At 41.2% G+C, this 13,908-nt stretch overlaps 1 protein-coding gene across 14 annotated transcripts in view; it reads right to left on the reverse strand.

The window, feature by feature from the left end:
* Positions 1 to 13,908, reverse strand: part of TIAM1 (TIAM Rac1 associated GEF 1) — a 351,800-nt gene that overhangs the window by 91,197 nt on the left and 246,695 nt on the right. For all 14 annotated transcript variants that reach the window (XM_070252087.1, XM_023630000.2, XM_070252085.1 and 11 more), the window contains one exon: positions 65 to 289. In XM_070252087.1, the coding sequence (XP_070108188.1) occupies positions 65 to 289 (225 nt within the window). The remainder of the gene's footprint in view (positions 1 to 64; positions 290 to 13,908) is intronic.

A 13,908-nucleotide genomic window follows, 5' to 3' on the forward strand; every position in this document is an offset into this window, starting at 1 on the left:
GGCAGCAGAGAAACTTTAGAGACCCAACGATTTCACCCAAGTCTAAACACGGAAGAATGATTACCTGATCTAATATAGTTTTCTTCTTCTTTGAATCAGTGACTGAAGACAGCTGCATTTCACCCATTTTCTTCATCTTTTCATCCATATCAATCTTTTGTTCCAGTTTCTTGATTTCTGACTTCAGGAGTCGGAGCGTGTCTTCCTTGTGGTGGTGTCTTGCGACGGCAGCTGCGCAGGCAGAATGGATGGCGGTGATCCAGTTTTCCAGCTCCGTCTGACTGGTGGTCTGTAAGTGGGGAGGTGGGGGCAAAGAAGAAACAGCCAGCTCTTAGGTCACTGGAGGTGAAACAGTGTATTTCCAGAGAAGCAACGCCTGGGAGTCCAGATGACAGGTCCAGACACCCGACGGGGAAGGCTAACCTCTCTGACCTCCTCTTCCTTCAGAGACTTGATAAAATAAGTTAGTCTTAAGTCAGGCACCAACCCTACCTCTAGCCCCCAAGGGCTGTCCAGAATGAAGTCACCATATTTGCTCACCAAATGTACTTACTGAAATTGTTGCAATGGACTGAATCCTTGTACCCCCTGCCCCCAGTTCAAATGTTGACATCCTAACCCCCAACGCGATGGTATTAGGAGGAGGACTTTGGGGGGGGGATTAGATCATGAGAGTGGAACCTTCATGCAGCGAATTAGGCTCTTCTAAAAAGAAGTCAGAAAGCCAGCTAGCTCCCTTCCACCACGTGAGGACACAGCAAGAAGATGGTCATCTTTGAATCAAGGAGTGCGCCTGACCAGAACCTAACCATGCTGCCACCCTGACCTTGGACTTCCAGCCTCCAGAAGGTAAGAAATAAATTTCTGTTGTTTATAAGCCACCTGGTCTACGGTAGTTTCTTTTAGTAGCCCGAGCCAAGATACTTATCTACGTGATAACATAGTTCACAGGGTTGCTATGAAGCAAAGGTCAGTTTCCAGAAAGACTGGTCAGTTCCAAGGTGAGAGTGAGGCTGAGGGACATTACTGGCCAAGGAAGACGCAAGAGTCCTGCCCCCAGTGAACCACTGTGACCCAGATCCAAAGGTCACATGCCAGAGTTAAGCAGCAATGACACAACTAGGGCTGGGGGAGTAGTTAAAGGCAGCCAGAAGCAAAACTGTCTCAGGGGACAGGTGAGAGTATCTAGGAACAGTGGCCACCCAGCAGCACCCCAGCCACCAACAACGGCCATTTGAGAGGGGATTTTAAGACAGTGTGGAGAACACTCCAAACTGGGCAGGTAACCTCAAAGTGGGCTTGCTGGGTGCTCTGAAAGGCAGAAGTCAGAGAAGAGTTTGGGGAGACAGCACATGTGCGATGATATGCTATTACGAATACTTTAGGAACTCAATCAATGAGTATGTGTAAGTGAGGAGGTGCTAGACTTTTCCAGGTGTATCCCCTTAAGCCCAGAGAAGTTGAATAAATGCTCACAAGTTAGCCCATCTGAAGAAAGGATCTATTTAGCCACCACCATACTGAAGTAGCTGCCAATATCGCTTTTCATGTACATTTTTCATGTATCTTCTTAGTTTCCTAATTCATTTGAATAATGGTTTACAAACAAAATTCTATTAACAGGACCCCACCCACACACTATTCTATGCTGGCAACTGAAAGTTAAGTCAAGGCACCACTCCATCATTTCTGACTCTCATCAGCTTTGTAGTCCACAAAGCAAACTGCATCAAATGTCACAAATGATGTCTGCCAACAGAGGCCCCACACGGCACACCACACAAAGCTGAACAATCCAGCAGTGGTTATGTATGTGCCTGTGTCTAAGGAAGACTTCAATAAGCTGGACATTCTCACAAGAAACAGCAGAAGTCCCACCTGATGCAGCAAATGGAATCATTTCGTGAGGACTGTGGGGAGGAGAAGTGGAGAAAAAGACACTGGAAGTCAAAGGTAAATTCTTGCAGAAATTTACCTGAGAAATTTAGGGAAAAAAGGCATGTCTGTATGAGATTCATCTTTAACTCTTAACTTTGCTTCAAATTTTTAATACTTATCTCCTCTTAGAAAGCCATTATAGGGCCTGGCCCCCAGCCCTGTGGCCGAGTGGTTAAAGTGCTGCACGTTCCACTTCGGCAACCCAGGTTCACAGGTTCAGATCCCAGGCATGGACCTACACCACTCACCAGCCATGCTGTGGTGGTGAGCCACGCACAAAGGAGAGGAAGATTGGCACACATGTTAGCTCAGGGCAAATCTTCCTCAGCAAGAAAAAAAAAAGAAAAGAAAAGAAAAGAAAAGAAAGCCATTATCTGGTGTCTTGCCTTTATGTATCACTTGAAAGATACTCAAGAAAAAACACCGAGTTTAAGATCCTCCCACATATTATGAAACCACCATGCTCGCTCCTGCCTCAGACAACGTACAATGTTTGATCTTCGAGTCTCTCAGTGCACCTCAGCCATCAGTGCATATTTTGCTAAGTGGGTTATTTTTTTCACTTTTTTATTTTTATGGAAGAAATTAGCTCAGATGGAAAAACACTCTAGTAAGGATATTTTTCTAACGGAAAAGCTTCCAAGAAGAAAATACCAAGTGTTGGCAAAGATATGGAGCAACTCAAATTCTTACATGCTGCTGGCTGGGGGCTGGAGAGCAAACTAGTTCTAACTGCTTTGGGAAGCTGTTTGGTGCTACCTACTGAAGTTGAATATGTGCACACCTTGTGACCCCCAAAATGCACTCCTGGGTATATACCCACCAGAAGCACATTCATATGCTTAACAAAATATATGTACCAAAATGTTCATAGCGGCACAATTTCTAATGGGCAAAACTGGAAACTATCCAAACACAGATCAACAATAGAATGGATGAGTCATGTGTGGTATAATGGCACAACGAAATACCATCCCGACTACACAGCACAATATGGATAAATCTTACATTCATAACATTGAGGACAAGAAGCCAGATGTGCAAGAGTATAGACTTCAAGATTCTATTTACATGAAATACAAACACAGGCAAAACTAATGTGCACTGTTAGAAGTCAGTGGGAATGGGGGGAGGGGGTGAAATCCGAAGGAACCACAGTGGGGGCCTCTGGGGCGCGGACCATGTTCTGCTTCCTGGTCTGGGTCCTGGTTCTATGAGTGTGTGGCATGGGTGTGCCCAGCTGGTGAAACAACATCAAAATGTGTACTTTTCTATGTATGTATATTACACTTTAATAGAAAGTTTAAAAGAATCTTTCCAAGATGTATTACCCTAATATTTATATATAATTTTTTTATAACTATCCTAAAAATATTCTACATCAGATTCTATTTTTCATTAAAAATTGCCCCTGTGAGACTGGAAGGGAAGTTCCAAACAGCATAACCCATTCGGCATCACTCCTTTGTCCTCCACAGGGCCTGGTAACAGCTGATAAATGGCTAGTTCCTTGAGCCGAAACAGACTTTCCCCTTTGTATGACAGTTCAACGGAAACAAGGAGCTTTCAGGCTTCAGGGAGCTGGTGTTTCCCCCCATTTTAAAAGGACATTGTGGGGGTGTTTCTGATGAAATCCATGCCGAGTTGGCATGTGCCCCTAACAGGAAGAGGCTGTGTCTCCTGTAAAAACATCTGGAACAGCAATGCTCAGTGGGAGGTCCATTGCCACTCCCCGGAGATACTCCTCGCTCGTCTCTGCCTCCATCAGAATCCTCTGCGGAGTCAAGAAAGGAAATACCTACAACCCTGACATAATACCTGAGGGACAGATGGAAAGATTTTAAACTCCTGATGCAAACTCTGCTAAATACAAATTACACACTTAAAATTTAAAATAAAAATATTCATCTAGAAGGGGCCCAGGTGACCATTTTACAATTGGAGAAACTAAAGTGCAGAAAAATTAAGGATAACATAGTAATTTATTTTAAACCCCAATCCCCACTTAAATTTTTTTAAGTATGCCACACTGCTCCCGACCCCCGAGCTCTCACCAGTTGCTCTAAAAGCCTCGCTATGGGGTCATCAGTCTTGTATACCCAATATTTTGAGCTTGCCCTAGGGACATAGGAGGGTGGAACCTTCCTGCTCCCTTTGAAGTTACGCATGGCCATGTCCTTTGGCTTTAGCCAATGAATTTGAGGAGAAGCGTCAGGTGTCACTCCTAACAAAAGCCTGATTGCCCCCGTTCTTGTCCCAGTGCTTACAGTCCAGGAAGCATTTCTCAAGATGGGCTTCCATCAGCGTGGGTCTCTAAGTGTCCAGGACAAGCACAGCTTTACAGGCAATGGCCATCAGACACATGGCAGGAATGAAAAGGTATGTTAAGCTGTGGAGATCTGAGGATTGCTCCTTACTGCAGCATAACCAAACCCACCCTGACTCATATACTAGCAAAGTAAGAATTCCATTTCGAAATAAGCAATGCTTTTTAAGCAAGAGTCTGTATGATAGACTTTTAACCTCCAAGAGGAGACACAATCTGATAGGTTCTGTAGAACAAAGGCCTTTTGCTCTCTTGACTTAACGAAAGGAGAGCCCTCCTTCCTTCCACCTGCCAGGATCTCTGCCAAACTCAGCCAAGGGCAGCCCACTCCCGTCTGATATCAGAGAGTTTACATCTGTCTCCCAGTTCATAAGCGGAAATGAAGCAGGCTGACACCAGCCGATAAAGGTAAACATCCCTTGAAAGGTGTATATTTAACGTTGGCAAAGCAGCAGGAATTTCTTTATTTAAAAGAAAGGAAGATGGTGGTTCCCAGGGGTTAGGGGAAAGGGAAAACGAGGAATCAGTGTTCACTGTGTAGGTTTACAAGATGAAAAGAGCTCTGGAGATGGATGGGGGTGATGGCTGCACAGCAATGGGAATGCACTTAATGCCGCTGACCTGCACACTTAAAAAGAGTTAAGATGGTATGTTATGCATATTTTACCACAATTTAAAATTTTTCAAAATAAGATAAAACAAAAAGGGGAAAAAAAAGCATATCAAGCCCCATAATCTAGAGAAAGCTATATACAAAAACGTGATCGCAGCTTTATGAAAAATTTAGCCATCAGTCCTTTTAACCATTAAATAAATCTCAAGTCTGCAAACTCTTTTAAAGCCTGTCAGGGGCTGAAGGCAGTTCCTTTAGGGAGAATTTTTGCTCCTGCGGTCCCGTCTAAATAAAACAGCAGTCTGCCACTCTCTAGCATTAAGCCAAATCAATTCCTAAGGAGTACAATTGACTCAATGAGTTTTTCAATAGAGTTCGTCCTTTTTTAGCGGCATACGCAAAGCTGTGCGTGGGAGGAGAGGGTAGGCAGAGTCTACGCTGACTTCCATCAACAACGAGTTAAGTAGAGAAAACTCTTGAAACATTTCACGGCCGTTTATAGGCTTAGCACTTCAGAGCTGATCACAGCAGACCACTAACTGAATACAGTGTATTCCAGTGTGGCCTCTCCAGGATTTAAATTCCGACATGGCTAGAAAAAAAGCTCTCCAAAGCCACTAACCTTATATCACCTTCTCAAACCAGGCAAGCTTAATGACGGACATCAGGTCTACCCTGGGGCCCTTCATTAGAATCCAGTGGTCAAAAGGCTGGAAGGAGAGACCACCACTGAGACCCTCTCAAGTTCTTCAACACTCATCACCTTCCATTAAACAAACAACGGCAGACAGGCAGGTAGGGAGGGTGAATTGTGTGTTTCTTCCTTTGCCTTCTGGGGATGCTATAAATACTGTATAAAGTTCAGTTCAGTGAGGGGGATAAGCAAAGTTCTTGCCAAGAGACAAATATAATCAGCAAAAAATGCATTTTGCATAAGAGCCCCTTTGAGTGCAGAGTTAAGATGAAGCTCGGGGCTTCATTATGTATTTAAAGAGGTCCAGCGCCAATTATCCAACTGAATGGAGGATACTCAGTGATTTCAGATAATCAATGGTTTACGTGAGTGGTAGGAAAAGGAAAATTCATTTTAAACAAGGGAAATACTAGAGAATGTATGCCAGATCTAGGAAACTAAGATTTTGGATAATTTGAGTTTACAGAAGCACAAGAATAATTGTAAACCTAGGCTGAACTTCTTTTTTCCATTTTAAAAGAACAAAAAGGAAAAGGAAAACAGTTACATAAGAGGTTAGTTGGAAATGAAGTTCCTATGTGAATTCCTATGTGAGTCTTTTTCCTCACTGGTTCTGTGTTTAACATATTTTAGAATTTTATTTATACAAGCCTTAATGAAACTATCATTTTTAATATCTGTAAAGAGAATGACAGATATTAGCCCGTATCTGTAATATGAGGCTCCCCTCCTCCACTGAAGAAAGTCATGCAACTGTGCACCCCTCCCACCCTCACCCCCTACCCCTCACCCACCCAAGGTGAATTCCTCGGAGAAGAAGAGAGGCTCCAGACTCGGGAAGCCAGGTACAAAAAGGAGGAGGAACTGTTTGCTGCCAACAAGAGAATAAATGGAAGCCTCACAAATGGCAATGCCAGTATTCATCTCTGGCAAAGCTGAGTAGCCCCACAGAAAAGGCCAACAAATATTGTCAACCAGATTCCCCTAACAAAAAGGCCTTATCTGTTCATGCCATAAAAGCCCCCAGTAGACGACAATGTGCACAGATGATATCCAAGGACTTTTGTGGTGTCTCACACTTAAATATGATCAACAGTCAAGGATCAACAGACATTTGATGAAAGCTTCCAGCAGGAAAGGCAGAGACCAAAGCACACAGAAGAAAATGCATCAGGAGAAAAGAGAAACAACGCCTGAAGCCACGAAAACTTCCCCAAAATCTATAGTATCCTCAGAGACACAAGAGAATCTAAAGCTATAAACAAAGAAACAAATACATAGGTTACAATGAAAGTGGAGGGATGTGGTGGGAGGAAGGGAGAGGGGAAGGAAGGAGGGAGAGAGGGAGGCAGCAAGGGAGACAGGGAAGAAGGAAGGAGGGGAAAAGGGAGAGAAAGAGGGAGGTAGGGAAAGCTTTTAGGAATAAGAAAAAAAAAATTGACCAAAATTAAAATTTCAATAGAATACAAAACACTATGAAGAATCAAAACACTAGTGGTAAGGAAATTATTCTAAAGCTTAAAAACAGAAAATAAAGCACATTGGGGGCTGGCCCGTGGCCGAGTGGTTAGGTTGTCACCCTCACTTCAATGGCCCAGGGTTTCGCTGGTTCGAATCCTGGGCAGGGACATGGCACCAATGTCAGGCCATGCTGAGGCAGCTTCCCACATACCACAACTAGAAGGATCCACAACTAAAATATACAACTATGTGCTGGGGGTATTTGGGGAGAAAAAGCAAAAAAAAATAAAATAAAATAAAGCGTATAAAAAGATAATCAGAAATGAGAATGGTACCAGAAAATAAGTGAATAAAGGGGAAATGATTTCCACACCCAAATCCCAAATTACTCAGATATTATTCAAGTAAAAGGCAGAATGAAGATACTTTCAAATACGAACCATTTTGTAGAAAGTTACTACAGGGTTTTGTTTTTGTTTTTAAATGAAAATGAAGTGGTTTATTAAGGAAAAAAGGAAGACTTGCAATCCAGGAATCTAACTAGGGCAGTGAAGGGAAATCCCAGGGTGACTGTTAATGCACGAGGCCTAGAAAGCAACCAGATTAGAGCAAGAGGCAGAAGGGCAGGGTCCAGAGAAAAAACAATACTGATCGACTGCTTAATAAATTGGAGATTTAGAAAATACTGCTAAGCAACCAGAAAAATAAGCAAATTGAGCGGAAAAAAAAAAAAGAGGCAGTCATTAACTACAGGAAAAAAACAAAAAGTTCTTCAAGAAAGGAAATAAAATGATAGTACACTATTTGGTTCAGCAGCTAATACTATTTATATGTTTACGACAGCAGGGTAACATCATAACAGCATAACGGGGATGACTGATTTGGGCCTAAATTTTCATATGACTACACGGAAGAGGAGGAAGATGAGGAAAGGAGAATTTGCATATAATACAGCTAAATATTCATCTATCACAACAGAAAGTCAGTAGTTAATGTCTAAAGTCACTTGAGAAATAGTATCAGGATGTTGACGAGAAATGAGAGTAAATGCAAGAAAAAACAAACAAAAATCCTAACTAAAATAGTCGAGTATGGTTGTTTCAGAGAGGCTGGGGGAAGAGAGTAAAAAAGGATGGGAACAGGATTTCACTTTAAGTCTTTTCAGGTTAATGGAATTCTTTAAAACTCTGTGCTCACATTGACTTAATACAAATTGAAACTAATGTAAAAAGGAAGATGAATATAGTTAGTAACCTATTACTTGGATGATACATAATAGCATATAAATTATATACTAAAATCTAGCTCAGCCACAATTATATCTCTGCAGTGTACTTTTAACATATGTGGGGAAACCTCTGAACACGCTAATAGCAGGTCACGGACTGTAAGTGATTACCAGCCCTGTGTATTCATTTTGCACTTCAACATCTATACACTCCATCAAAGATAAAGTTTCCAAGAAGTAAATTTAAGTTGTGCATTTGGGGTTTTGAAAAACCCACGAAATAAGATGGAGAAAAACCTTGTTGGGTAAGAGTTGATGCTGAGGGTTTGATACACCACAAGCTCAGTTTGAGTCAATAGTTTGTTGTGGTTTCTAATAAATTAAGGAATTGACACCAGTATTGTGGAGGAAACGAGAACAGCAGGAACCAAACGGCAGGCTGCACAGGGCGGACCATATAGGGGACAGGGTGCCAGGTTCCGGAACATGATTACAAGGAAGAAGATCAAGGAGAGGAACTGGATCATAGGAAAAACACAGTGAAAAGCTTAGGCAGGGAAGCCTAAATATGTGACATGGCAGCAGGCAAGGGAGAGCTGTTTTTATGTATTCAAAAGGTTATGAGAAAGAATAAGAAAACTTGCTTTAGACTCTAGGGGAGGATATGGAAACAAAGGTAAATGGCAAAAGTTCCCAGAAAGAATGTGTTATCTCAACACGACAAAGAACTTTCTAGAACTTGGAGCTAACTAACAAAGAGCTGGGAGCTTCCTGGCGATGGAAGTGGTCATGCAATGGGCAGGCTGACCAGCTGCCAGGGGCCTTGCAAAGATGGTGCTGACCTTGAGAGGGAGGCTGGACTTTTAATCCAGTCAAATTCAAGATGCTAAGTCTCCTCTGAAGCCTTTTCTCCCAAGTCCACTTGACACCTCCTTGAGAAAGACAATGTCCAGATTTTCCCCTCATCTGGCTGCTCTTGTCCAGGCATGTGCCAAGAACCTTCGTCAAGACGTGGCACTTCAAGATAACTCTCCAGACCCTGATGAAACTCAAAGCCTTAGATTTTTCGCAAGGAAGCCACATTCAGCTTCTGTAAGGGGACTTACTTAGGAGGAGTACAGGGAACCAGTCTCTTTCTCTTTAGAACTAAAATGATAACTACAACATTTATTGAGCATCTGCTATCTATCAGACACCCAACTTGCACTACCACATCTGATCCCCAATTCAACATAATGGTTCAAATATTATTATTTTTCTCACTAGTCTCTTTTCAATATGCACACTATACCCCCCTACAAGTGACTTTCTAAATGATTTAAAAAAACTTTCTATGGAAAAGCAATGCCCCCTTAGAGATGATATTTTCTATACTTCTTTAGATATATAATTGCATATGATTTTCTACCCAATCAGGCATCATTCTTATTCTGCCTGCCAACTATGTTCCCAAGGCATTAAATATAAGAATTAAAAACTTAGGAGTTAGGATATGTTGCCATAAACGTCACTGAGCTTTTTGGAATTGTATGTGACATGCTCCAGGAATGCGTGAAGGAAGGCCTAAGAGGAAATTGTACTTGTAGGTGGTGGGTGTTGATTCTGGCTTCCAGTTGGAGGGAAGAACTCTAATTAAAATAGTTTCAGTACAGGAGCTCCAGCCTCCCTTTGCAGACAGCATAGCACTTCTTCTATACAAGCTGCTCTAACACTCGTGCCCATTCCCACCCCCATCCTGCACACAAAACCCCTTTTCTATTTTTGCTGGTAACACGACTCCCCTTTCCATGGGCGAATCTGAATAACAGCGTCAAATCAGCAGCAAACAGTCTCTGGAAACTGCGTGTACTGAATTGAGCCCTGGGGCTGGAATAACCTACAAATTATTTCCATAATCGTGGTCGATCTCCCTCACCCCCTACACACACAGGTTTCTTTCAAATTCAGCCCCTCTAGAGTTATGTGGATTACAATAAGTAGAAGGTAGAAAATGCCCTCATGGATCCCAAACAGCAGTAATTTCCTCTGAAAAGGTTCATTCTGTGCTCTATCCCACGTAAGTAGCATAAAAATTTCACCATGACAAGAGGACACAGAGGTTTTCATGAATAAGGTCCTATGTTGCCACAAAAGAATTTTATTCAATGTGACCTACTGGGTATTCAAATTCTATTAGCAATTTTATGGCCAGGAAGGTCCTTTCAAAAGGAATTCACATCAGAGATGTTTCAGTAAAAAGGAGAGTGTACTAAAATCAACCAGATTATCATTTAACCTGTGTGGTGAGGCAAGAATGGCCAAAATCAAGTTCTGATTATGGAATCTTCCCAATGAGTGGTTTAATTCTAAGGACAAGAAAAGGTTAGTCACCTTTTACTGTGGTCACTGACTCTCACTCATGTTCTTTTTAGGGTAAATAGAAATAGAAATGAGATAAACAGTACACTTAGGCAATGAGAGGCTTTGTAGAACGAGAGGTTTGGGTTGAATCTAGCCCCAACACTCTGACGGTGTGACTTTGCAGCCAATAACTAGCTTTCGTAAGCCTCAGCTTCACCCAACAGGGGACACAGTCTACAGCAGTCGGTTGAAATGTGATACACAATCCAAGTCACCAATTGCTGCTGTAAGAATTAAATGTGACTCACACTGTAAAACACTTTCAAGGGGTGGCATACAATGAGGGCTCGGTAAAAGATAGCTGCTGCTACCACAATAATGTTGTTATTGTTATTATTGTTATTGTTAGAATAGTTAGGCATTTCCTCATCTGCCAGATATCCAATTAATTAATAAAAAGCTATGCCAGATGCAGAAAAACAATGGCTTATAAGTTATATAGAATGATATTTTCATAACTTAGAGCATGTAGATTTTTAAAATAGGATATACAAAACACTACTCATTAAGGAAGACTTCAGAAATGAGACTACATTAAAATTAAAAAGTTTCAGTATAACAAAGGACACCTTTAAGAAAGGAAAAAGCAAGCCACAGAATGGAAAAAGATATTTGCAATGCATATAATCTACAGAGAGATGATATACAAAATATGTAAAGAACTGCCTTGAATCATTAAGAGAAGAATGACAACCCGATGAAAAAAATCAGTCAGGAGACTGAATAAGCACTTCACAAAGATGATATTGAAATGGTGATATTAAACTCATGAAAATTTGCTCAACTTTACACTAATAGCTTTAAAAAGATTTTTTAAAAAGACCTGACAATATCAAGTGTGCGCAAAGATGAGGAATAACTGGAATTCTCTTAAGGTACAGATGAGAGCATAAGTACCTTAATCATATGGGAACTGTTTGGCAATGTCTAGTAACCCTGAATATGTGCATATATTCCCTGACGCAGCAATGCCAATCCTGGGTACATACAAATAGAAATGTGGACAAATATATCCTGAACATACGTACAGACTACTCATAGCAACATTACTCATGAGCTCTCAAAACTTGGATCCACCCAAATACACCTATGGAAAGGCTGCCAGATGTCCCCATTGGCCTGGGGCTGTTGCAGTTAATGCCTATTATCCTGGCATAATTGTTAACAGTGATGCTCTGACTTTCAAAATCGTACAGTTCTAAAGTATCCTGGTGAGTGTATCAGCAGCAAGGGGACAGTAAGGACCTCAAAAAGCTGCTCCTCTGTAAAAGCGAAAAGAACACCAGTAAAAACTGTCAAAATCAACTTTTTCAGAACTCTGAAAATTAATTAGATCTTGCAACAATCTGAGGTGCATTTATCGGGGAAAAATAGGCTGAATCTCAGTAAGAACAGCAAGTTTGGGGGCATTTAGCTTGCTCTATTCTCATCCTCATCTCTCTATCTCCACAATCATGTGAAAACTAGCAGTCTAGCAACCACTGAAGGGGACAGAATGGGTTTAGAGCTTCCCCAAAATACCATTCTCAGAGAATTGTCATTATTCAACCTGTTTGGCACTTCACAGGGAACCCCCACTCACAGGGCTCATTGTTATTTGATCTAACTCACAACTCACTCATGCAAATAGCTTTGACTCCCGCACAGTTTATGAAAAACAATCAGTAACAACTGTTTAATATTGTGTTTGCCTGAGATAGAACTAGTGGGACAAAAAAGAGGTTGACCAGGAAACTTTAGGAAAGGCTGGGGAATAAGATATTCATAAGATATCCATAGTCCTTGGAATCTAGAAGGCCATATCATGTAAAGGACTGTGCACATGTCCAGAAAATCCTGAGAAGGGCCTATATCACTGTCCTGGCTGACCCTGAGGCTCTGCTAGCAGAGGTGAAAGTTAAGGCAGAGTCATTAACTAGCTGCCTCATTGTTGAAGACAGACACACAGAGGTCCTCAGGAAAGAGTGGGAGATTAATTGCTTCCAGGCACCTAAGGAAATCTCTCCAATCATTAGCTAACCACTAAACTAACTGAGCAGAGACTTCAGTGGCCACACATGACAAAGAATAAAGATTTTACAGATTTCAGGAAAGTCATTAAACAAATAAGCAACAATAACAAAAACAAATAACAACAACAAACCCTGGGGGTGAGGGTAGGGGATCTGATTTCAAGAGCCATCACATTATATTACTTAAAATGTAGTTTTCAACCAAAAAAAGTATGAAACACACAAAGAAACAACAAAGTATGGCACATACACAAGAGAAGAAGCCAACAATAGAAACTGACCCTAAGGAAGTCCAAATGTTGAATTATTAGGCAAAGACATTAAAATCAACTATTTTGAATATATTCAAAGAACTAAAGGAAATCATCTCTAAAGAAGTAAAGTATGAGAACAATATCTCACCAAGTAGTGAATAGCAATAGAGAAATTAAACAAAAAAAATTTTTTTTAAGAACCAAATACAAATTCTGGAGTTGAAATGTAACATAACCGAAGTGAAAAATTTACCAGAGGGACTCAACAGCAGATTTGAACTGGTGAAAAAAGAATCAATGAACTTGAAGTAGGTCAACTGAGATTATCCAGTCTAAGGAACAGAACAAAAAAGAAGTAGGAAAGATAAACAGTCTCAGAGACCTGTGGGACACCATCAAGCATAGTAATATAAATATAATGGGAGTCCCAGAAAGAGAAGAGAGAGAGAAATAGACAGGAAGACTATTTGAAGAAACAATATCTGAAAACTTTCCAAATGCCACATAAACACATACACATCTATATATCCAAGAATCTCAATGAATTCCAGGTAGAATGAACTGAAAAAAAGAAACAATACTTAGACACATCAGATTCAAACTGTTTAAGGACAGAGACAAAATCCCCAAAGCAGCAAGAGAGAACCAACTCATCTGTACAAGGGACCTTCATAAGATTAGTAGCTGATTTTTCATCAGGATCCATGGAGACCAGATGGCAGTGTAAAGATATTTGCAAAGCATTGAAATAAGACTGTCGATCAATAATTCTATATCCAGCAAAACTATCCTTCAAAAATGAAGGAAGGAGCTGGCCCCATGGCATAGCGGTTAAGTTTGGTGTGTTCCACTTTGGCGGCCAACGTTTGCAGGTTTAGATCCAGGGCGTGGACCTACACCACTCATTGGCCATACTGCGGTGGCAACCCACATATAAAGTAGGGGAGGATTGGCAAAGATGTTAGCTCAGGGCTAATCTTTC

The sequence above is a fragment of the Equus caballus genome, chromosome 26 (genome assembly GCF_041296265.1).
Source record: "Equus caballus isolate H_3958 breed thoroughbred chromosome 26, TB-T2T, whole genome shotgun sequence".
Lineage (NCBI taxonomy): Eukaryota > Metazoa > Chordata > Mammalia > Perissodactyla > Equidae > Equus > Equus caballus.